General features: G+C 47.6%; 1 protein-coding gene across 1 annotated transcript in view; it reads right to left on the bottom strand.

Moving 5' to 3' along the window:
- The window catches only part of LOC106602365 (lipopolysaccharide-responsive and beige-like anchor protein), a 333,282-nt gene that overhangs the window by 18,273 nt on the left and 288,836 nt on the right, over window positions 1-26,173 (bottom strand). The window contains 5 exon segments of the mRNA XM_082974174.1: window positions 363-530; window positions 4,116-4,271; window positions 11,094-11,159; window positions 12,325-12,502; window positions 19,270-19,359. Of these exon segments, the coding sequence (XP_082830300.1) occupies window positions 363-530; window positions 4,116-4,271; window positions 11,094-11,159; window positions 12,325-12,502; window positions 19,270-19,359 (658 nt within the window).

Here is a 26,173-nt window from a genome sequence, read left to right on the forward strand (position 1 = left end):
CACACACACACACTATAGAGCGAGAGCCCATTTCTTGACCACAGTCAGTTCCCTGAAATCCAATCTGTGTGTTGGAGACCTAGTGTGGTCAGATGAAACTAGTTGTTACTTTACAGACTGGGGCTGTAAATACAGTCAGACCTGTCTCTGAGAGAGAGGGTTCTGGGTGACAGTGTGGTACTTTACACAGGCAGCCCTATTCTGATTGTTTGCCCAATTATTGACAAAAGAGCTGATCTGACTGGTCAAAAGACCAATTAGTGAGAGAGAAAATAATCAGAATTGGGCTGCCTGTGTAAACGCAGACTTACTCTTCGTGTTACTGTAGGATTTTCCCCCCCTAGCATAAGGGGTGTGCTTACTTCCTGGGTTCTCTCCGATGCTGCGGTGTTTTCCGTTCCAGTACCAGAGCAGTAACGTGGCGTCTCTGGAGCCTGACAGGATGTAGCAGTCCCCTCCGATGTACGACTCAGACCTGGCCAGACACGTCACCACGTCACGGTGACCAAACACTATCTGGGTCAGCTTCCCTGAAAACACACACACACACACACACACACACACACACACACACACACACACACACACACACACACACACACACACACACACACACACACACACACACACACACCACTTTGAGCCACAGCCATCTTATTTTTTATTCTAGTTATGAAATATTAAAATACAGTAGCAATTTATTTTACAGTACTTGATGTACTATATTTGGCCACTTGACATGCAAGCAAAACAATTTACAGTAGTATTACCGCATATTAAGTGCTACCAACAACACTAATGGTAAACATTCTAAAATAACATGTATAAAACATCTGTCATTAACATAAAATGTCTCAATATTCTATCATATAAACCGTCTACTTGCAAACAAATGCGCTAAGCGAAAGAACACACTCTGAACCATTATTAAACCTAGCTGGTGCATGTCCGTGCTTTCTTAACTCTTCTACACCTTCCAGATGAGCTCACAGCCTCACACTGATGTTCACAGGAGTGTAAATATTTTCTCTTGGTGTTTGTGTGTGCACATGTGCACGTGTGTATTCACACACACACACATGTGTGTAATTGCTGTCAGATTGCAGGCCCATAGTAACAGCACCATGGCTGTCTAACAGGCATTGCCCTCGTCATACCGGGACCTCTACAGTCAGTCAGTGAATATTTATGTAGTATTGCAGACACACTTCACTGTTCTGTAACCCAGGGTGCATTTCTGTCTGGGTGTCAGCTTCACTGTCTGTTTCATAATGACCTTTTATCTGGATAAAGAGGGATAATTGTGTGTCCGCAGCCTCGCTCAGCTTCAAACAGACACAGTTAACCCAGACACCATAGCTGTGTAATATAAAAAATGTCTGACAGTTCATATATACACTAGAAAAGAATTATAGATTCCTAATTATGGATTCATTTCTGCACAGCGCAGGAACAATGCCAAATCTAAGAGTTCATTCTAACACGTGGGTGTTACTTTTTTTAGATGTGTAAAACCTGTATCTCAAATTGATTGTAGGAAGCTCAACAAAGTCACTTGTAGATGATTTGAACATGAGGCGAAACAATGCTAATATCAGTCCCATGGATGAATGGTATTTCTGCCACAAATGCTAAAACATAAGTATGGATTGCTGTCCATAGACCGCTTACAGGGAAAGAAGACCAATACGTCATTTGGGAGAACTATCCCTTTAAATACACCCCAACCCACTTCAATTTCAGATTACATTCAATCAACAGGGCACTATGAGCAAGGTGGAGAGGGACGAGAGTGTCGCTGTTTCCAAATCAAGTGTTGTAAATTGATCAAATCAGTCCTATTCTTTAACCTGGGGGGGGCTACGGGGAGCGGGACAGCAGCTGTTGAACACGTGTAAGATTAAACCGTGTTCGTGTTCCGGTCGCACACCCCTGAGACAGACACACAATGGTCTCTCTTCCCCGCCCCTCTTTCTCTCCCTCTCTTCCCCTTTACAGGAGATGGGGAGATAGAGAGCTTCTGCCTTTCAAAATTGAATCACAGGCCTTTTGTAGATCTTCAGAGTGGTTCTGAATGGGGGATAGAGACGGAGCCGGGATACATAGAGACGGAGCCGGGATACATAGAGACGGAGCCGGGATACATAGAGATGGAGCCGGGATACATAGAGACGGAGCCGGGATCTATAGAGACGGAGCCGGGATACATAGAGACGGAGGCGGGATACATAGAGACGGAGGCGGGATCTATAGAGACGGAGGCGGGATCTATAGAGACGGAGCCGGGATCTATAGAGACGGAGGCGGGATCTATAGAGACGGAGCCGGGATACATAGAGACGGAGCCGGGATCTATAGAGACGGAGCCGGGATACATAGAGACGGAGCCGGGATACATAGAGACGGAGGCGGGATACATAGAGACGGAGGCGGGATCTATAGAGACGGAGCCGGGATCTATAGAGACGGAGCCGGGATACATAGAGACGGAGCCGGGATACATAGAGACGGAGCCGGGATACATAGAGACGGAGGCGGGATCTATAGAGACGGAGGCGGGATCTATAGAGACGGAGACGGGATCTATAGAGACGGAGCCGGGATACATAGAGACGGAGCCGGGATACATAGAGACGGAGCCGGGATACATAGAGACGGAGCCGGGATACATAGAGACGGAGCCGGGATACATAGAGACGGAGCCGGGATACATAGAGACGGAGCCGGGATACATAGAGACGGAGCCGGGATACATAGAGACGGAGGCGGGATACATAGAGACGGAGGCGGGATACATAGAGACGGAGGCGGGATCTATAGAGACGGAGGCGGGATCTATAGAGACGGAGCCGGGATACATAGAGACGGAGCCGGGATACATAGAGACGGAGCCGGGATCTATAGAGACGGAGCCGGGATCTATAGAGACGGAGCCGGGATACATAGAGACGGAGCCGGGATACATAGAGACGGAGACGGGATACATAGAGACGGAGCCGGGATACATAGAGACGGAGCCGGGATACATAGAGACGGAGCCGGGATACATAGAGACGGAGCCGGGATACATAGAGACGGAGCCGGGAGACAGACCTACACCTACTATAAAGGCTGTACCTGGGTCAGTACAGTAAACAGGGCTCTAATGGGGCTATACCTACACCTACTATAAAGGCTGTACCTGGGTCAGTACAGTAAACAGGGTTCTAATGGGGCTATACCTACACCGACTATAAAGGCTGTACCTGGGTCAGTACAGTAAACAGGGCTCTAATGGGGCTATACCTATACCTACTATAAAGGCTGTACCTGGGTCAGTACAGTAAACAGGGCTCTAATGGGGCTATACCTACACCTACTATAAAGGCTGTACCTGATGGATTAGGTGTCTTGTGGAAGGGCCGATGATTAGGGGCTGTGAAATGAACGGTGAAGTTAATAGGACACTGAATGACGCTCTAGAATAAGGGCTGTAATCGGGTCAGGGGAGTATACAGGCCTCTGATGGAACTATATTTGAAAGGCTGTACCTGGGTCAGTTGACTACATAGCACTCAGAAGGGGTGCATTGCTACATCTGCATTGCTTGCTGTTTGGAGTTTTAGGCTGGTTTTCTGTATAAGCACTTTGGGACATCTGCATGTAAAAAGGTCTTTATAAATACATTTGATTTGTGGTAGAGCAAAATACAAAAAGGCTGTTCCTGAGTCAGTGAAGCACACAGGGCTCAAAAGGAGCTGTGTAGTAAAGGCTGAATCAGCTGAGAACACGGGGCTCTGATGGGGTGAAGGGGAGTGAATAATGAGACTCTGAGGTTGCCCTAGATTCTAGAATAAGTACTGATTCTGAGTCAGTGATATGTACAGTGTTCATATGGATCTATGTTGTAAGGGCTGTACCTAAGTCAGAGAAGAGAATAAGAATCTGTAAAGGCAATAAGTATAAAGACCGTACCTGGGTCAGACTACTATATCGAAGTCTTAATGAACAGATGCATAAGGGCAGTACCAGAGTCAGTGGAGTGAATAGGACTCTGAAGTCACTCTACAATAAAGGTTATACCTGGGTCAGTTACCTATATAGACCTCGGTAGAGGAAATTTATAAAGGCTGTACCTGAGTCAGTGGAATAGATGCGGAAGCTCTTGTCCCAGAAGCCACAGAGCAGGATGAAGCGGTTGTCTGCGGTGATGATGAAACACTGAGAGTGGATGTGAATGCTCTGGTCCAACAGGTCTGTGATCTGACGACGGTGGGTCCCCACGTTACTGGCTGGAGAGGGGATGGAGGGAGGTGGAAGGATGAGGGGGGAGGAGAAGGAGGGGGATGGGGAGGGAGAGAGATGGGGAGGAAGAGAGGGGTAGTGAGGGGGATGGGGAGGGAGAGAGGGGTAGGGAGGGGGATGGGGAGGGAGAGAGGGGTAGGGAGGAGGGGACAGGGGGAGGTGAGGAAGAGGGAGAGAAATACATACTGAGATGTTGCACAGTAATTCATTAAGTAAAGCATGTAAGTCTGAGGAAAGTCTGTATAAAATCTGATGGTTTTCCTTTACGATATCGCCGCGTTAATCGTTTTCACAAAGACATCAGACCATTACTGGAGCTACCAACTACGACATTTGTCACGCATGGCGTTTGCGCACATTCGTCGCCACGGCAGCACCATTTTGATTTGTGAGGGAATACATAAAACATCTACGACGTGGCGTTTACAAGGGTTTCACATTTTCCACTGGGCCTAAGAGTTTGAGTAACGATGAGCGTGCATATTCTCTCTCTCCCCAGAAGGAGAAGAGACTTCCTTTAGCTAAGAAGAGGAGAGCAGCCACGCATAGTCAGGACAACATAAATTAAATCCACTTTGGCCACTTATCGCTGAGTTGGAGGTTTGTTGGAGAGAGAAAGAGAGAGAGAGAGAGAGAGAGAGAGAGCAAGAAAGAAAGAAGAGAGCGTGAGAGAGCAAGAAAGAGAGAGTGAGAGAGTGAGAGAGCAAGAAAGAGAAACAGAGAGAGAAAAAAGACAGAGATAACAGACTAAAACAAAGGCAGAGCCATGTCTGTTTTGGACTGATGCATTTTCTTGGCCTTGCAGACGTAGCCATCTATAATGAAGTGCTTTGTAGTCGGTAAGATATTAAGATATGCCGCGCCAGTTTCCCGGACAAAGATTAAGTCTAATTCTAAGACATTATCAGAATCTCCATAAAAAAATCATTTTTAGTCCAGGACTAGACTTAATCTGTGTCCAGGGAACAAACAGGCACATTAGGTCCTAGACTTCTGTAACTTTATCCTCCCTTTCTCTCAGGCTCTCTTCTCTTTCTCTTCTGCTCCAACTCAAGATGAACAGGTGTGGGTCCGGCCCAGGCATCCCTGACAGAGACCAGCACGCCATGTCTGACGAATATTTCAACCAATTATCAACATTTCCCCCCCCCCACGGCCGCCCCGCCAGTCAAATACAATTTACTGTGTTTAAACTGAAGCTCCTTGTGGAATGTGAGAAGTATAAATACATAAATGACACGTTAAGAAAATAGCACCTCACCACACGTATTATACATGTGATGTGGAGCGTGGGCTGGTGCTGAAAAATGACAAAACAGAGCTGAGTGAGTTGCAGAAATAGAGTCAGTCGTGCTTTCCGAGTGTGAAGAAAAACATTTTTAAAAGAGGGGCTTTTTTTTATATTATTCAAAAATGGTAGAATGGCCTCAGACATATGCATGAACATCTATGAAAGTGCCCATGTTCACGTGTGCAACTAGAGGCGAAAAAACCCTACATCACCTTCACTCCACACACAGAAACGCATACAAAGCTTTCCCTCGCCCTCCATTTGGCAAATCTGACCATCACTCTATCCTCCTGATTCTTGCTTACAAGGAAAAACTCAAACAGGAAGTACCAGTGACGCGCTCAATGCAGAAGTTGTTCCGATGAAGCGGATTCTAAGCTACAGGCCTGTTTCGCTAGCGCAGACTGGAATATGTTCCAGTAGGAGTTTACCACATCAGTCACTGCCTTCAGTAATAAGTGTACAGAGGCAAGCAACACTGAACCATGCATGAGAGCTGTAGCCGATGTGAGTAAGACCTTAAACAGGTTAATTAACACTCAAGGCCGCAGGGCCAGACAGATTATCAGTGTCTTCACTGACATGTTCAACCTCTCCTTGACCCAGTCTGTAACACCTACATGTTTCAAGAAGAACAGTCCAAGTGCCTAAGAACACCATAGTAACCTGAATAAATGACTATCGCCCCAAAGGACTCACATCTGTAGCGATGAAATGCTTTGAAAAGCTGGTCATGGCTCACATCAACACCATCATCCCAGACATCCTGGACCCACTTCAATTCACATACCGCCCCAACAGATCCACAGATAACACATTCTCTATTGCACTACACACTGCCGTTTCCCACCTGGACAAGATGAACACCTATGTGATAGTGCTGTTCATTGACTACAGCTCAGCGTTCAACACCATAGTACCCTCAAATCACTAAGCTAAGAACCCTGGGACCGAACACTGGATCCTGGACTTCCTGACGGGCCGTCCCAGTTGGTGAGTTTGCCACGACACAACAGTGGTAGGCCTGATCACAGACTTCGATCAGACGGCCTATAGGGAGGAGGTCAGAGACTTAGCAGTGTGGTGCCAGAACAACAACCTCTCCCTCAACGCCAGTAAGACCAAGGAGCAGATCGTGGACTACAGGAAACGGAGGGACGAGCACGCCCCTCATTCACATGGACGGGGCTGTAGTGGAGCAGGTCGAGAGCTTCAAGTTCCTCTGTGTCCACATCACTAAGGATCTATCAAAATTGTCAAAGTCTCCAACCACCGAAGTCATAGGCTGTTCTGTCTGCTACCGCACAGCAAGTGGTACTGATGAACCAAGTCTGGAACCAACAGGACCCTGAACAGATTCTACTCCCAAGCCAGAATACTGCTAACTAGTTAGTCCAGGTAGCTATTTGGTTAACTATTTAAATGTTATTGACTCACATGCACTGCTGTTACTGTTTACTATCTGTCACTTTATTCCAGTTATATGTACGTCTACCTCAATTACCTCGTACCCCTGCATATCGACTGGTACTGGTACCCTGTGCATAGAGCCATGTTATTGTTACTCATTGTGTATCTATTATTACTTTTATTATTACGTGTTTTACTTTTCTGTTATTTCTCTATTTTCTTTCTCTCTGTATTGTTGGGAAGGGCCTGTAAGTAAGCACTTCACTGTTAGTCTACACCTGTTGTTTACGAAGCATGTGACAAATACAATTTGATACCCCCCCCCCCCCCACACACACACACACACACACACACACACACACACACACACACACACACACACACACACACACACACACACACACACACACACACACACACACACACACACACAGAGAGTATATACAAAGGAGGGCCATAAAAGGGGAGAAATGGATCTGGATGGAGATGAGCTGGTGGGAATGACATTTTAACTAGACAACCGTTAGAGGAAACGTGTGTTTGGATGAGAGAGAGAACGAGACCGAGAAAGAGAGCGAGAAAGAGTGTGAGAGAGCGGAGAGAGAGAGAGAGAGAGAGAGAGAGAGAGAGAGAGAGAGAGAGAGAGAGTGAAGAAAAGGAGAAAGAACATTTACGAGGTCAAGAGAGCAACGGAGAGGAAGAATGAGAGAAAACAAGAGGAGAGAGAGAACAATAAAGGAGAGAGAGCGAGAGCTCTGTCTCTGACCACTCTCTCCCAGACAGTGGATCCTATACATCACTAGAGCTCTGTCTCTGACCACTCTCTCCCAGACAGTGTATCCTATACATCACTAGAGCTCTGTCTCTGACCACTCTCTCCCAGACAGTGGATCCTATACATCACTAGAGCTCTGTCTCTGACCACTCTCTCCCAGACAGTGTATCCTATACATCACTAGAGCTCTGTCTCTGACCACTCTCTCCCAGACTGTGGATCCTATACATCACTAGAGCTCTGTCTCTGACCACTCTCTCCCAGACAGTGGATCCTATACATCACTAGAGCTCTGTCTGACCACTCTCTCCCAGACAGTGTATCCTATACATCACTAGAGCTCTGTCTCTGACCACTCTCTCCCAGACAGTGGATCCTATACATCACTAGAGCTCTGTCTCTGACCACTCTCTCCCAGACAGTGGATCCTATACATCACTAGAGCTCTGTCTCTGACCACTCTCTCCCAGACAGTGGATCCTATACATCACTAGAGCTCTGTCTGACCACTCTCTCCCAGACAGTGTATCCTATACATCACTAGAGCTCTGTCTCTGACCACTCTCTCCCAGACAGTGGATCCTATACATCACTAGAGCTCTGTCTCTGACCACTCTCTCCCAGACAGTGGATCCTATACATCACTAGAGCTCTGTCTCTGACCACTCTCTCCCAGACAGTGGATCCTATACATCACTAGAGCTCTGTCTCTGACCACTCTCTCCCAGACAGTGGATCCTATACATCACTAGAGCTCTGTCACTGACCACTCTCTCCCAGACAGTGTATCATATACATCACTAGAGCTCTGTCTCTGACCACTCTCTCCCAGACTGTGGATCCTATACATCCCTAGAGCTCTGTCTCTGACCACTCTCTCCCAGACAGTGGATCCTATACATCACTAGAGCTCTGTCTCTGACCACTCTCTCCCAGACAGTGGATCCTATACATCACTAGAGCTCTGTCTCTGACCACTCTCTCCCAGACAGTGGATCCTATACATCACTAGAGCTCTGTCTCTGACCACTCTCTCCCAGACAGTGTATCCTATACATCACTAGAGCTCTGTCTCTGACCACTCTCTCCCAGACAGTGTATCCTATACATCACTAGAGCTCTGTCTCTGACCACTCTCTCCCAGACAGTGTATCATATACATCACTAGAGCTCTGTCTCTGACCACTCTCTCCCAGACTGTGGATCCTATACATCACTAGAGCTCTGTCTCTGACCACTCTCTCCCAGACAGTGTATCCTATACATCACTAGAGCTCTGTCTGACCACTCTCTCCCAGACAGTGTATCATATACATCACTAGAGTTCTGTCTCTGACCACTCTCTCCCAGACAGTGTATCCTATACATCACTAGAGCTCTGTCTGACCACTCTCTCCCAGACAGTGGATCCTATACATCACTAGAGCTCTGTCTCTGACCACTCTCTCCCAGACAGTGGATCCTATACATCACTAGAGCTCTGTCTCTGACCACTCTCTCCCAGACAGTGGATCCTATACATCACTAGAGCTCTGTCTCTGACCACTCTCTCCCAGACAGTGGATCCTATACATCACTAGAGCTCTGTCTCTGACCACTCTCTCCCAGACAGTGGATCCTATACATCACTAGAGCTCTGTCTCTGACCACTCTCTCCCAGACAGTGTATCCTATACATCACTAGAGCTCTGTCACTGACCACTCTCTCCCAGACAGTGTATCATATACATCACTAGAGCTCTGTCTCTGACCACTCTCTCCCAGACTGTGGATCCTATACATCCCTAGAGCTCTGTCTCTGACCACTCTCTCCCAGACAGTGGATCCTATACATCACTAGAGCTCTGTCTCTGACCACTCTCTCCCAGACAGTGGATCCTATACATCACTAGAGCTCTGTCTCTGACCACTCTCTCCCAGACAGTGGATCCTATACATCACTAGAGCTCTGTCTCTGACCACTCTCTCCCAGACAGTGTATCCTATACATCACTAGAGCTCTGTCTCTGACCACTCTCTCCCAGACAGTGTATCCTATACATCACTAGAGCTCTGTCTCTGACCACTCTCTCCCAGACAGTGTATCATATACATCACTAGAGCTCTGTCTCTGACCACTCTCTCCCAGACTGTGGATCCTATACATCACTAGAGCTCTGTCTCTGACCACTCTCTCCCAGACAGTGTATCCTATACATCACTAGAGCTCTGTCTGACCACTCTCTCCCAGACAGTGTATCATATACATCACTAGAGTTCTGTCTCTGACCACTCTCTCCCAGACAGTGTATCCTATACATCACTAGAGCTCTGTCTGACCACTCTCTCCCAGACAGTGGATCCTATACATCACTAGAGCTCTGTCTCTGACCACTCTCTCCCAGACAGTGGATCCTATACATCACTAGAGCTCTGTCTCTGACCACTCTCTCCCAGACAGGGTATCCTATACATCACTAGAGCTCTGTCTCTGACCACTCTCTCCCAGACAGTGGATCCTATACATCACTAGAGCTCTGTCTCTGACCACTCTCTCCCAGACAGTGGATCCTATACATCACTAGAGCTCTGTCTCTGACCACTCTCTCCCAGACAGTGTATCCTATACATCACCAGAGCTCTGTCTCAGACCACTCTCTCCCAGACATTGTATCCTATACATCACTAACGCTCTGCTCCTCTGCTCGCCTCCTCATCAACAAGTCGTGAGTGATGAGAGGCGCCCATATTGTCCTGACATCCGCCCGCCGCGCACTCAATCACACATTATTACCGCATTCATATTCATTTATACTGACACAGATCCTTTCCCCCGCTCAAATTAAACCAGAGAGAGAGAGAGAGTAAGAAAAACTGTGAGAGAGAGAAAGAGAGAGATGGAGAGAGAGAGAGAGAGAGAGGAGAGGGGGAGAGGTTGATGATGAAATACCAATCCAGGCCACAGCTCATTGCATTCCAATTTGCATGCAAATGGTTTAGCAGAGGAGAGAGCAGAGTGGAGGATTTATTTCAGGGGATGAGAGGACAGACGGACGGGGGGGGGGGGGCTGTTGGTGGGCAGAGGCTTGGAAACAACAGCAAGCTACTGGCCAGGGACATTGCCATGGGCCATCACAATGAATCCCAGAGACACACACAGACAGAGAGACAGAGAGAGAGAGACACACACACGTTTGAGCACACACACACACACCAACAAACAAACGCATACACACACACACGTGTGCATAGACACACAGAGATACATACACACGCACACTCACTTTATTGCATATACACACACGCAGTGACCTCCACAAGTGCGCGCACAAAAACCACACACAAGCGGCATACCTATCAGAGGGTCGATTTCCACGGGCAGTTGGTACTGCTGGTCCTGCACAGAGGAGCCTTGATGACCTGCGGGGGGGGGAGAGAGAGAGAGAGAGAGAGAGAGAGAGAGAGAGAGAGAGAGAGAGAGAGAGAGAGAGCAAAAAAGAGAGGTGTGGGAGGAAGGAATGAGTGGGATGCAGAAAGAAGGATGGGTTTAATATCAGTGATTTGGCCCTGTGGAGTACTTGGGCTTCTGTTCCATATGGGAGATGCTAAAATGTAATTTGCCACACTCAAAGCCTATTGTCCCCCAGAGCGCTCTACCAAAGAGTTACATTTAGCTGTAAAACTGTTCTCTGTGGCTCCAAATGGATTCTGATAATACATAGTAATACATAAACAAGTTAATAAGAGAATATCGTGAATCCTTACATCTGAACATACTCAAAAAATACAGATTTGTACCGTAAACAAGTTAAAATAACGCTAATATCATAATTCAAGATCTAACCACAAACAATAGCAGATGAAATCCACTCATCAAAACAAAATGCTCCAAATTCAATGTGATCTACAAATCTTCGTCGTCTGAGTTTCCTAACGTCAGACTTCATCCCATATCCCCTTCCCTGTTATTCCACAGCAGGGTTGATGTTTAATAAATAAACCATGAGGAGTGAGGTCTTGATGCATCAAAGAGGAAGTGAAACCTAACGCTGGCACGAGTGCACGTGTCACATTTGATCCTGCCTTTTAGGAGGACCGCTCAACTGTCTCAGAAATCAACGTCCTGTCCTGGGAAGATGAAAGAGACAAGCCTATTGGCTGCTCTCGTTGAGCTGCACAGAGAAATACTGACTGAAGGTCTTTGGATATGTTACTGTGTGTTGACAAACATGTAGTCCTCAACTGTGTCCTCCCAAACTCTCTATTCTGTGTACCTGTCTTTGACATGCTACATGAAATCAGACTTATGCTCAAAAATAGTACATCCTTGATATCTCATATCCTAAATATGAGTTCAATTTCAATGAATTGGTTAAATTTACATTTCAATCCATAGGGCGGCGCACAATTGGCCCAGCGTCATCCGGGTTAGGGGAGGGTGTGGCTGGGGAAGGCCGTCATTGTAAAATAATAATTTGTTCTTAACTGACTTGCCTAGTTAAATAAAGGTCAAACATTTTAAATCCTGCTGACCACTACAAGATAATCCTACTTTAGACTCCATTTCCTACAATCCCCCTCTTACCGGCCAGGCCGTGCCACTTGTTGACGGCGAAGAGGCGGTTGGCGGTGACGGTGATGATGGCGGGCGTGGCGAGGCCCGGCTGGGTGTTGGCGGCCACGTGGGCCACGGGAGAGTTGCTGGGGAACTTCAACACCATGATGACATCCTGCTGCATCTGCTCCGTGAACATCAACGGGCTCTGCAGGAGGACATACTGGTGGTGATGGACAGATCAACGGACGGATGGACGGAAGGAGGGAGAGGAGGAGGAGTCCAATGGATGGATAGATCCACAGACGAAGAGCAGGAGCGAACGAGGGATGGAGCAGCGGAGGAGAAGAGGGAACAGCAGGAGCGGCAGCAGCACGCAGAAAAGAGAGTGAAAGAGAGTGAGAGGAGGGGGGAAGGGAGGAGAGGGACAGAGAGAACGTTAGCTGGGAAGCTAGCATGGAGTGGCAGCACTCAGAGGCCAAGCTATAGAAAGGGAAGGAGGCCAGTTGGAGAAAAGCTGAGGTACTAAAAGCAGAGTAGCATTATTCACATGAGGACATTGATTAGTAGCCGGGGCAAGAAATACAGACACAAGAAAACTATTTCTTAAAGACAAAGTTTGTGTCAATACTAAGGAAGAACCAACAAGTCTCAGCATTAAAACGGAAGACAAACAAACGAACAGACCAAACGTAAGTGGAGAAAAATCCACAGGATTGGTATAGTGTGGGTGTGAAATATCCTTGTATACCAAAACTCCTCTGTGGAACTCCCCTGTTAATGTTGTTATAGTGCTTCCTCCCTAACACTCTATTGAAAGTGTCTGTAATGCCCATACAGATAGATAGAGGAACTCATCTTTGTATCTGCATTACATTACGGCGTCTGTGATTGGTTCTAGACATCTACAGTGCTCTATCTCTCTCTATGGTAATGCCTCATCAAATGTGGCACCATTAATAACCTGTTAGTGAGGGCTGCTGGGTACTGGAGTCCTTCTCAAGTCTGACATTCTACACCATCTGTAATGAATCAAGAGTCCACTAGCAGTTACTTGTACTGAACCTCTAAATATAAGGACTAGTGTACATGCCAGATATTATTTATATATCTTTTAACAATGAGTAAAGTCAACATTCTTCCTCAAAATTCTCAGACTTTGCTCAGGTCTCTTCAGGAAATAACCATTAACATGACAATGGTCAGAAGTGAACTTGATACTTTTATCATTGGTAACAAACAGTCGCCACATAAACGGTCAACTAAAAATCCCATTTTGGATTTATCTTCATATAAGAATTGACATTTGTTCCTGCCAAACTTCGTCAAGACACCGAAACTCATGTTAAACCACGTGAGTTCACTTCTACAGATAAGAGGTGTTTTTACTGGCTTGGGTCACACACAGTATTCATCCTGCGTCCCAAATGGCACCCTATTCCCTCTACATAGTGCACTCCTTCTTATCAGGGTTCTGGTCAATAAAAGTACACTCCACATGAAATAGGGTGCCATTTGCAGGATGCTTGTAGTGAGCTGGGGAACATACTATACATGCTTAATGTCAGAGGCATACTGAGGTAAATCTCTGTCGTTTTAACATGCTATTAGAATACTCTGACAATGTCATTATTGAACACCAACATGGGGACATGGCAGGACTGGAGTCTGACACCACACTACACTCAGGACTGGAGTCTGACACCACACTACACTCAGGACTGGAGTCTGACACCACACTACACTCAGGACTGGAGTCTGACACCACACTACACTCAGGACTGGAGTCTGACACCACACTACACTCAGGACTGGAGTCTGACACCACACTACACTCAGACAGGGGGACATGATAGGACGAGTCTGACACCACACTACACTCAGACAGGGGGACATGACAGGACTGGAGTCTGACACCACACTACACTCAGACAGGGGGACATGACAGGACTGGAGTCTGACACCACACTACACTCAGACAGGGGGACATGACAGGACTGGAGTCTGACACCACACTACACTCAGACAGGGGGAGGGATGGAAAACAAAGGTGGAGAAGGATACAGCAAAGAGAGGTGTAAAGAGATTAATGGGGGTGAGTCAGAGACGGAGAGAGAGGGATAGAGAGGAAGAGGGAGAGTGAAAGAGAGCGCGAGAGAGAGTACGAGGGAAGAGAGAAAGAGAGAGGGAGGGAAAAATTGCCAGTGCAAGGAAAAGAAAGCGAGCGAGAGAGAGAAGGAAAGAAGTCCCTCATCTGCTGCTGGTGTGAATGGAAAGAGAAAGGCACTGAACATCAGTCTGCCTAGGACACGCCAAACCTGTCCAAACACACCAGGCCCACCTACCACCACCGGAGAGGCCAAACAATTACATACAAGACACCTTCAACCACTTGACAGTATGGACTCATATGCCCTCCTGCTCTAGTACTGGGGTCGAGTTTCCAATGGATTTCCGTACGTACGTGTGTGTGTGTACGTGTGTGTGTGTGTGTGTACGTGTGTGTGTGTTTGTACATGTGTGTCTCACCACAGGGAATTGAGGCCCTGCTCAACCACCTAGCGTTTATTTGTCTAGGAAAGTGTCTCCCCATTTCTCCCCTCGTTATTCTACTGCTCGCTTCTCATCTCAGCAGCTCCTACTGTACCTCACTGTACTGCACCCTACTGTACTCTACTGTACTGTACCCTACTGTACCTCACTGTACTGTACTGCACCCTACAGTACCCTAATGTACTGCACCCTACTGTACCTCACTGTACTGTACTGCACCCTACTGTACCCTACTGTACTGTACCGTACCCTACAGTACCCTAATGTACTGCAGCCTACTGTACCCTACTGTACTGTACTCTACTGCACTGCATCCTACTGTACTGTACTGCACCCTACTGTACTGAACCCTACTGCACTGCATCCTACTGTACCCTACTATACTGTACCGTACCCTACAATACCCTAATGTACTGTACCATACCCTACAGTACCCTAATGTACTGTACCATACCCTACTGTACCGTACCCTACTGTAATGTACCACACCCTACCCTAATGTACTGTACCGCACCCTACTGTATTGTACCGTACATGACCCTACTGCACACAACCCTGCTGTACCCTACTGCACCATGCTGTACCATACCCTACTGTACTGCACTGCACCCTACTGTACCCTACTGTACTGCACATGACCCTACTGCACAGAACCCTACTGTACCCTGCTGTACCCTGCTGTACTCTACTGTACCCTGCTGTACTCTACTGTACCCTGCTGTACCGTACCCTACTGTACTGCACTGCACTCTACTGCACCCCACTGTACTACACCCCACTGTACTGCACCCCACTGTACTGCACCCCACCGTACTGCACCCCACTGTACTGCACCCTACTGTACTGCACCGCACCCTACTGTACTGCACCTTACTGCACCATAATGTACTGTACCATACCCTACAGTACCCTAATGTACTGTACCATACCCTACTGTACCGTACCCTACTGTAATGTACCACACCCTACCCTAATGTACTGTACCGCACCGTATTATATTGTACCGCACCCTACTGTACATGACCCTACTGCACTGCACCCTACTGTACTGCACCCTACTGCACCCCACTGTACTGCACTGCACCCTACTGTACTGCACCCTACTGCACCCCACTGTACTACACCCCACTGTACTACACCCCACCGTACTGAACCTCACCGTACTGCACTGCACCCTACTGTACTGCACCCTACTGCACCCCACTGTACTGAACCTCACCGTACTGCACTGCACCCTACTGCACCCCACCGTACTGCACCCTACTGTACTGCACCCCACTGTACTGCACCCCACTGTACTGCACCCCACTGTACTGCACCCCACTGTACTGAACCTCACCGTACTGAACCTCACCGTACTGAACCTCACCGTACTGCACCCCACCGTACTGCACCCCACCGTACTGCACCCCACCGTACTGCACCCCACTGTACTGCACCCCACTGTAAGAGTGGAAGAGTTAATACACTGTTACTAATAGTATACTGTACGCCAGGCCAGGATAGTCAACTCCTGATTTCATTAAGACATTAGAAGGGGAGGAAACAGAATCAACATAACATCTTTTCTGGTACTGTCCATCGGTGGCTCGCTTTTGGAGTCAGGACCCTCGTAAGACATCACAGAGAGGGATGTATTGCAAAAGGAAATGATAAAATGGCATTATACTGGGAAAGATGGGTTAATCTTTTAGTTGGAGTTAAGATCAGAATGAATGGTGGATTGACCGCTGTGTGTGAAAATCCAGCACTTGCAGAGAGAGGAAATTAGGAATATATATAAAGTTATTTCAATAGTTATGTGAGAGTAGCAGTAGAAGTATTGTTTTCCGTTAAATTTAGTCCAATCAGGGAGGCATGGTAGGGGGGAAAATAGAAAGAAAGAAAAAATCTAAATTAGGGGGATTAGAAATTATGCAAACAATTAATTTGATAGATTCTGGGTTCTATCTGCAATATTAAAGCTGATCTACCCTCAAAAGAGCAAACCTCACCCACCTGGCACTCCAGGCAGGCAAACGCTAACAGTGTTTGAAAGAATTCAAGTAGTATTTGCACCCAGGTCTGGGGGAAACCCTCAACCCTCAACCTGTGGATGAACGTGGCATTATTTGGATTTGTGGTGAGGAGCTAATGGGGTGTTTGGTAAACATGGCTGGCATATGGGCAGCGCTATGTGCGTGTGGGTTTGTGTACATGTGTGTTTGTATACATGTGTGTGTTTGTGTATGTGTGAGTGTTTGTGTATATGTGTGTATATGTGTGTGTTTGTGTATGTGTGTATATGTGTGTGTTTGTGTGTGTCTGTGTGTATGTTCGTGTAAATGTGTGTGTTTGTGTATGTGTGTGTGTGTGTTTGTGTGTATGTGTGTGTGTGTTTGTGTTTGTGTATTTGTGTATGTGTGTGTGTGTTTGTGTATATGTGTGTGTGCCAATGGTCTCGAGCTGTCAGCACCACAGGGCTACCCCGCTAATGGGGGCTCTGGGGGGGCTCAAGTCGGCACGTCATCCACACCCCCCACCCGCCTCACCCCCTCTTCCTGCCCCTTAAAAGCCTGTCACCTTTGGGCCATTGTTCCCAGCCGGTCCTCCTCCCTCTGGTCCTCCCCTGGTCCCCCCGTCCGTGTCTGTCTGTCTGTCTGTCTGTCTGTCTGTCTGTCTGTCTGTCTGTCTGTCTGTCTGTCTGTCTGTCTGTCTGTCTGTCCGTCTGTCCGTCTGTCCGTCTGTCCGTCTGTCCGTCTGTCCGTCTGTCCGTCTGTCCGTCTGTCCGTCTGTCCGTCTGTCCGTCTGTCCGTCTGTCTAAGGTGTAGAGTGGGAGTTTGGCTCAGGACCATGTTTCCACAGTGCTAATCCATTCACCCTCATCCGCCCCCCTAAACCCAAAATCACACCTCACCCCTACACCCAAAATCACACCTCACCCCGCTCTGAGGACGAGAGGAGACGGGTTCAAAACCAGAGCTTACGTTTCCCAGGGTTAGGATGGAGGAATGATTGGGGGGAGGAAAGACTATAGATGGGCTAGAGTGAGTCAAAGCAGAGACAGTCATTTAACATACTAGCAGTCAGAGACAGTCATTTAACATACAAGCAGTCAGAGACAGTCATTTAACATACTAGCAGTCAGAGACAGTCATTTAACATACAAGCAGTCAGAGACAGTCATTCAACATACTAGCAGTCAGAGACAGTCATTTAACATACTAGCAGTCAGAGACAGTCATTTAACATACTAGCAGTCAGAGACAGTCATTTAACATACTAGCAGTCAGAGACAGTCATTTAACATACTAGCAGTCAGAGACAGTCATTTAACATACTAGCAGTCAGAGACAGTCATTTAACATACAAGCAGTCAGAGACAGTCATTTAACATACAAGCAGTCAGAGACAGTCATTTAACATACAAGCAGTCAGAGACAGTCATTTAACATACTAGCAGTCAGAGACAGTCATTTAACATACTAGCAGTCAGCCAGTCATTTAACATACTAGCAGTCAGAGACAGTCATTTAACATACTAGCAGTCAGAGACAGTCATTTAACATACTAGCAGTCAGAGACCGTTATTTAACATACTAGCAGTCAGAGACCGTCATTTAACATACTAGCAGTCAGAGACAGTTATTTAACATACTAGCAGTCAGAGACCGTCATTTAACATACAAGCAGTCAGAGACAGTCATTTAACATACTAGCAGTCAGAGACAGTCATTTAACATACTAGCAGTCAGAGACAGTTATTTAACATACTAGCAGTCAGAGACCGTCATTTAACATACTAGCAGTCAGAGACAGTCATTTAACATACAAGCAGTCAGAGACAGTCATTTAACATACAAGCAGTCAGAGACAGTCATTTAACATACAAGCAGTCAGAGACAGTCATTTAACATACAAGCAGTCAGAGACAGTCATTTAACATACAAGCAGTCAGAGACCGTCATTTAACATACTAGCAGTCAGAGACAGTCATTTAACATACAAGCAGTCAGAGACAGTCATTTAACATACTAGCAGTCAGAGACAGTCATTTAACATACAAGCAGTCAGAGACAGTCATTTAACATACAAGCAGTCAGCCAGTCATTTAACATACAAGCAGTCAGCCAGTCATTTAACATACTAGCAGTCAGAGACAGTCATTTAACATACAAGCAGTCAGCCAGTCATTTAACATACTAGCAGTCAGAGACAGTGATTTAACATACTAGCAGTCAGAGACAGCCAAAGCTATTCCATTGGGCCTCTGGTTCTATCTACACTACTGAGGAGATGGGTCTGTATTGGGCGTGGTATTGGGCGTGGTATTGGGCGTGGTATTGGGCATGGTATTGGGCACGGTATTGGGAATGGCATTGGGCATGGTATGGTGGTCAGCCTGTGTGTGAGCGTGCGCGTATGTGTGTGTGCGAGACTCACCACCTGCATGGCGGAGCTCCTTGGTGGGTGTGGCTCGATGAGCAGCTGACATGGGGTCTGTCCAAAACTCCTGATCTGTGCCTCCACAGCCTGGCGAGAGGGAGAGAGGTAGAGGTAAAGAGAGACAGAGACAGAGAGAGAGACAGAGAGACAGAGAGAGAGATAGAGAGAGAGAGAGATGTAGAGGTAGAGAGACAGAGAAAGAGATAGGTGTAGAGAGACAGCGAAAGAGATAGGTGGACAGAGAGAAATAGAGCAGTAGAGAGACAGAGAAAGAGATAGGTTTGGAGGTAGAGAGAGAGAGAAACAGAGAGAGCGAGAGAGAGAGAAACAGAGAGAGCGAGAGAGAGAGAAACAGAGAGAGCGAGAGAGAGAGAAACAGAGAGAAAGAGAGAGAGTGAGAGAGAAACAGAGAGAGCGAGAGAGAGAGAGAAACAGAGAGAAAGAGAGAGAGCGAGAGAGAAACAGAGAGAGCGAGAGAGAGAAACAGAGAGAAACAGAGAGAGCGAGAGAGAAACAGAGAGAGCGAGAGAGAGAGAAACAGAGAGAAACAGAGAGAGCGAGAGAGAGAGAAACAGAGAGAAACAGAGAGAGCGAGAGAGAAACAGAGAGAGCGAGAGAGAGAGAAACAGAGAGAGAGAGAAACAGAGAGAGCGAGAGAGAGAGAAACAGAGAGAAACAGAGAGAGCGAGAGAGAGAGAAACAGAGAGAAAGAGAGCGAGAGAGAGACAGACAGGCGGGTTAGGTGGCGCTAATTAAGAGATATAGGACCATAAATGTCACAGGAGACGCCGCCTCTCAGCTCTGGACAACATCAGGGGCCACAGAGTCAAGGTAACACAGGGCTGGGAGGACAGAGAGATGTACTGGTGTATGGTCAACACAGTAAAGAATACATACAGCAACAGACGTAGGTGTGTGTAGGAGTACTCTCGGTGAGATGGGGCTACAGAGAGAGAGCGTGTAAATACAACCCAATACATTGTAAATACAACTCATATTTATGTTTATTTATTTTCCCTTTTGTACTTTAACTATTTGCACATTGTTACAACACTGTATATAGACGTAATGATATTTGAAATGTCTTTATTCTTTTGGAACTTTTGATGAGTGGAATGTTTACCGTTCATTTTTTTATTGTTTATTTCACTTTTGTTTATTACCTACTCCACTTGCTTTGGCAACGTTAACATATATGTTTCCCATGCCAATAAAACCCCTTAAATTGAAATTGAATTGAGAGAGAGCGAGCGAGAGGGAGAGGGGGACAGAAAGTAAGATCTTGGGCAGGAAAGACAGAGGTTAAGTGAGAGACTGCTGCGCCGTGCAATCTGACTGTGTGTGACTGCGTGTGAGAGAGTGAGTGTGGAGAAGAGCAGAGTACTATGTGAGACTACAGTGGTTGAGCCTGAGCCGGGGATTGGCCTGGACTCTGGGAGTGATCTCATAGAGAAGGACTGTACTGACTGCAGATGGGATTTCCATGAGAAAACGTTGCTGTGAACGGCACTGCTTATCCCTATTGTCTGAAACTAACCAGAGACGAGAGAGAGAGACTGGAGAGAGAGACTGGAGAGACTAGAGAAAGAGACGAGAGAGAAAGACTAGAGAGAGACGAGAGAAAGAGACGAGAGAGAGAGAGACTAGAGAAAGAGACGAGAGAGAGACTAGAGAGAGAGACTAGAGAAAGAGACGAGAGAGAGAGACTAGAGAGAGAGACTAGAGAGAGAGACTAGAGAGAGAGACTAGAGAGAGACGAGAGAGAGAGACTAGAGAAAGAGACGAGAGAGAGGACTAGAGAGAGAGACGAGAGAAAGAGACGAGAGAGAGAGAGACTAGAGAAAGAGACGAGAGAAAGAGACGAGAGAAAGAGACTAGAGAGAGAGACGAGAGAGAGAGACTAGAGAGAGAGACTAGAGAGAGAGACTAGAGAGAGAGACTAGAGAGAGAGACTAGAGAGACTAGAGAGAGAGACTAGAGAGAGAGACTAGAGAGAGAGACGAGAGAGAGAGACTAGAGAGAGAGACTAGAGAGAGAGACTAGAGAGAGAGACTAGAGAGAGAGACTAGAGAGAGAGACTAGAGAGAGAGACGAGAGAAAGAGACTAGAGAGAGACGAGAGAGAGAGACTAGAGAGAGAGACTAGAGAGAGAGACTAGAGAGAGAGACTAGAGAGAGAGACGAGAGAGAGAGACTAGAGAGAGACTAGAGAGAGAGACTAGAGAGAGAGACTAGAGAGAGAGACTAGAGAGAGACTAGAGAGAGAGACTAGAGAGAGAGACTAGAGAGAGAGACTAGAGAGAGAGACTAGAGAGAGAGACGAGAGAGAGACTAGAGAGAGAGACTAGAGAAAGAGACGAGAGAGAGACTAGAGAGAGAGACTAGAGAGAGAGACTAGAGAAAGAGACGAGAGAGACTAGAGAGAGAGACTAGAGAGAGAGACTAGAGAGAGAGACTAGAGAGAGAGACTAGAGAGAGAGACTAGAGAGAGAGACGAGAGAGAGAGACGAGAGAGAGAGACGAGAGAGAGAGACTAGAGAGAGAGACGAGAGATAGAGACTAGAGAGAGAGACTAGAGAGAGAGACGAGAGAGAGAGACTAGAGAGAGAGACTAGAGAGAGAGACGAGAGAAAGAGACGAGAGAGAGAGACTAGAGAGAGAGACTAGAGAGAGAGACTAGAGAGAGAGACTAGAGAGAGAGACTAGAGAGAGAGACGAGAGAGAGAGACTAGAGAGAGACGAGAGAAAGAGACGAGAGAGAGAGACTAGAGAGAGAGACTAGAAGAGAGACTAGAGAGAGACTAGAGAAAGAGATGAGAGAGAGACTAGAGAGAGAGACTAGAGAGAGAGACTAGAGAGAGAGACTAGAGAGAGAGACTAGAGAGAGAGACGAGAGAAAGAGACGAGAGAAAGAGACGAGAGAGAGAGACTAGAGAGAGAGACTAGAGAGAGAGACTAGAGAGAGAGACTAGAGAGAGAGACTAGAGAGAGAGACTAGAGAGAGAGACGAGAGAGAGAGACTAGAGAGAGAGACTAGAGAGACTAGAGAGAGAGACTAGAGAGAGAGACTAGAGAGAGAGACGAGAGAGAGAGACTAGAGAGAGAGACTAGAGAGAGAGACTAGAGAAAGAGACGAGAGAGAGACTAGAGAGAGAGACTAGAGAGAGAGACTAGAGAGAGAGACTAGAGAGAGAGACTAGAGAGAGAGACGAGAGAGAGAGACGAGAGAGAGAGACGAGAGAGAGAGACGAGAGCCTCAGTTAAGCCCATAGACTCAGACTATACTTACTGTGAACTAATACCTGGGATTCATGTGAAATGGCACCCTATTCCCTATGTAGTGCACTTCTTTTGACCAGACCCCTATTTGTACTCTGGTTAGAAGTAATGTACTACATAGGGAAGTGGATGTCATTTGGGATCCAGATCTATACTCCAGCCCCTGCCTGCCATCCTACCTTCCAGCTTTTGTGGAGGATCCCAGTGTAGTAAAGAAAAAAAGATGGTTCCTAATCTCTAACAGGTATGAGAAAATCTCCCGGCCTAGACTCAAGGCCTCCACCGACGCCAGCTGATATGTGAGCGTCAGAAAACCCAGGGCTTTGGTTCCCTCTCTCTCCCTCCCTCTCTCGCTTTCCCCCAGTCTGTCTCCCTGCCTCTTACCTCCTCCTTCCCCCCTCCCTCTCTTTTCCCGCTCTTTCCTTCTCTCTCCCTTTCTCTCCCCCAACCTTCTTTTCTCTGCCACTCAAGCTTTGATCCCCCACTCCTCTCACAGCTGAGGAGAACAATGGGATCTGTCCCTCTCTCTTTATTTAGTGTAAATCCCCTCCTGGGTCCATTAGACTGGGCCATCGATTACAAACAGATGATCTAGGATGTGTCCCAAATAGTACCCTGTTCCCTACACAGGGCCCTGGTCAAAAGGAGTGCACTGTTAAGAGAATAGGGTGCCATTTGGGACGCCTGCCCTACAGTCATTAAGAGGATCTTGAAATACCAGAGAATGCATGTAGGGGTTCTAGGAAAAGCCCAAGTCATTATGGCAATGGAATGGGAGTCAGGACAGGGCAAGATGGCGATAAGCGCTAGCTAGCTAACCCAATGTCTTCACAGCATCACTGTTTGATGAAGGGGAACTAAAGATGACTTTTAGAAGATGAGTTCAGATTTGCATAGAAATGTTGATGACACAAAATAAGAACACTTTTCAGTACTTTTCGCAGCATGAATGTGAGTGGTGTTTGCAGGCGCTAGCTAGCCTAGTAGCTGGGCACAAGTCCAGCAGGAGGATTAAATGGAGGTGATTGATCAAAGTGTGTGAGCCTGGGGTGTGAGGGGTAGTCCGTCAGGACCCCTATGAACATCTGTGCCGGTGTAATTAGCTGTGGTCTGTCGTGTTCATCCAAAATACATTTGGCAAGAGCTTTACCATATACATCCCTATATTATGCCATACATATTAAATACCAAATCATCCTTAATATATATATATATATATATATATATATATATTAACATTTCTCTGATATCACATTTTAACAACCAAATATATGATAAAATCTCTTGTATTAGTATATGATGATACAGACCACTTCCATCAGATCATGAACTGGACTGTGTGTACAGTATGGTGCGATGTCGGTCTCTCTCCCTACGGCCTCTATAGAGGACAACAGAACACGCGCCGTACCTCCGTACCTCCTCCTCCTCATCCCCTGCCATTCAGCTGCCCTTCATGCTCAGTGACTGGAGCATCGCATGGCGGGCACCGAGGGCAAACGCTGATTTATCACCTCATTCCCATCCAGATGTGCTTGAGCCCACCACCTACCCACCCACGCATGCAGATTCATTACCAGGAGCAGTGGGGAGAGGGGGGCTGTGGTCGGTCATTCCCCCAGCCAGAGGCCCATTACCCAGGCATGGCCAGGAGCCTGGTGCATGGTTAATACAACCGGACGGTAAATTGGATCTATGACACCCACTATTTACCTTGGAGCTGCTCTGATGATCAGGAGAATGAATAAATCCACACCGCACAGCATGGTGCCATCAGAGAGAGAGAGCACATAAACTGTGTGTGTGTGTGAGAGAGAGCGAAAGAGAGAACGACTGAAGAGAAAGAGAAGAGATTGGAGGTGTATTGCATGAACACCCATATACATGAATGGAGGGAGGAAAGTGTGTGAGTCTAAGAAAGAGTTTGTTGTCACCCCCCCCCAGTCCATTCAGCTGGGGAGGTTTTTCCACACACCCGACTGAACCCCGGCGTTGGTTTTAATTAGTCAAATACACCAGCAGCACGTCTCCAGCCCCGAGCCGTAGCCAGCCTCAGCCCCTCAGTGTTTGTGAGGAAGCAGGCCTGTGGAGGAGGCGGAAATGGGTTGCTAGTCTGGGCCGTGTCAGGGCCAGGGGCCAAGGGGGGTGGAGGTTGGAATGGAGAGGGGGTAGCGCCAAGGGAGACCGCCACTACTGAGTGACAACTGTTTCAGCCGTGGTCCTGGTGTGGTCTGGTCCTGGGCTGGGCTAGGCCTTCCGGGGCTGGTTTGTGTCAGAACAGGTAATGGAGGACGGGTGGTGGTGGAGGGGGATAGGGAGGGACAGGAAAGGGAGGGACAGGAGAGAGAGAGAGAGAGAGAGAGAGAGAGAGAGAGAGAGAGAGAGAGAGAGAGAGAGAGAGAGAGAGAGAGAGAGAGAGAGAGAGAGAGAGAGAGAGAGAGAGACAGGGCAGGGAGGGACAGGGTAGGGGGGGACAGGGTAGGAAGAGACAGGGTAGGAGAGACAGGGTAGGGAGAGACAGGGTAGGGAGAGACAGGGTAGGGAGAGACAGGGTAGGGAGAGACAGGGTAGGGAGAGACAGGGTAGGGAGAGACAGGGTAGGGAGAGACAGGGTAGGGAGAGACAGGGTAGGGAGAGACAGGGTAGGGAGAGACAGGGTAGGGAGAGACAGGGTATGGAGAGACAGGGTAGGGAGAGACAGGGTAGGGAGAGACAGGGTAGGGAGGGACAGGGTAGGGAGAGACAGGGTAGGGAGAGACAGGGTAGGGAGAGACAGGGTAGGGAGAGACAGGGTAGGGAGAGACAGGGTAGGGAGAGACAGGGTAGGGAGAGACAGGGTAGGGAGGGACAAGGTAGGGAGGGACAGGGTAGGGAGAGACAGGGTAGGGAGAGACAGGGTAGGGAGGGACAAGGTAGGGAGGGACAGGGTAGGGGGGACAGCTGGAGGAGAGGCTCCCTGCCCCAGAGGCCTACAGTCTACACAGGCCAAGCCATGGTAGGGTGGAGGGTGGGGTGGAATGGGGTAGAGGGGGGGGTTCTAGCTGAGCGTTTGGAATGTCTCAAGGCAGATTAGGGAACGCTGCGGAGACCGTTGCCATGTTTTCCCAGACGGGGACTGCTTCCTGGTCAAGCTCTCCCGCCATCAGCGAGAGAACATCAGCTCCCTTCTACCGCTTCCTCTTCTCTGTGTTGACTCATGCCACATTACGACAACCACGTTTTACTGCACTGGGACTGAGAGTCTGGGAGTACTGGTACAGGGGTTCCCTTCTATTTCTCTCTCTCTCTCTCTCCTGCCCTCTCCCTCCTGCCCTCTCCCTCCTGCCCTCTCTCTCCTGCCCTCTCTCCATCTCACGCTGTCCTTTGTCTGTGATTATGGAAAATCTCACGGCCGTCGCACACCAGTGACAATACACAGACAGGAACGGTCTGCATTTTACAGCTTTCACGTAATACGAGTATAAATTAAACATACCCACGCAAACAGGAACCTGCCTTGAGTCGTCGCACAACCCCCACAAACCAGACAACACGCCAAGGACATCCTCGGTTATTCATTTCCCTTCATTCAAAACCAAGTGCGGTTATGCGGTTACTGTGATGCGTTTATTTGCATAAAAACA

The sequence above is a fragment of the Salmo salar genome, chromosome 04 (assembly GCF_965601325.2).
Source record: "Salmo salar chromosome 04, fSalSal1, whole genome shotgun sequence".
NCBI classification, from domain to species: Eukaryota; Metazoa; Chordata; class Actinopteri; order Salmoniformes; family Salmonidae; genus Salmo; species Salmo salar.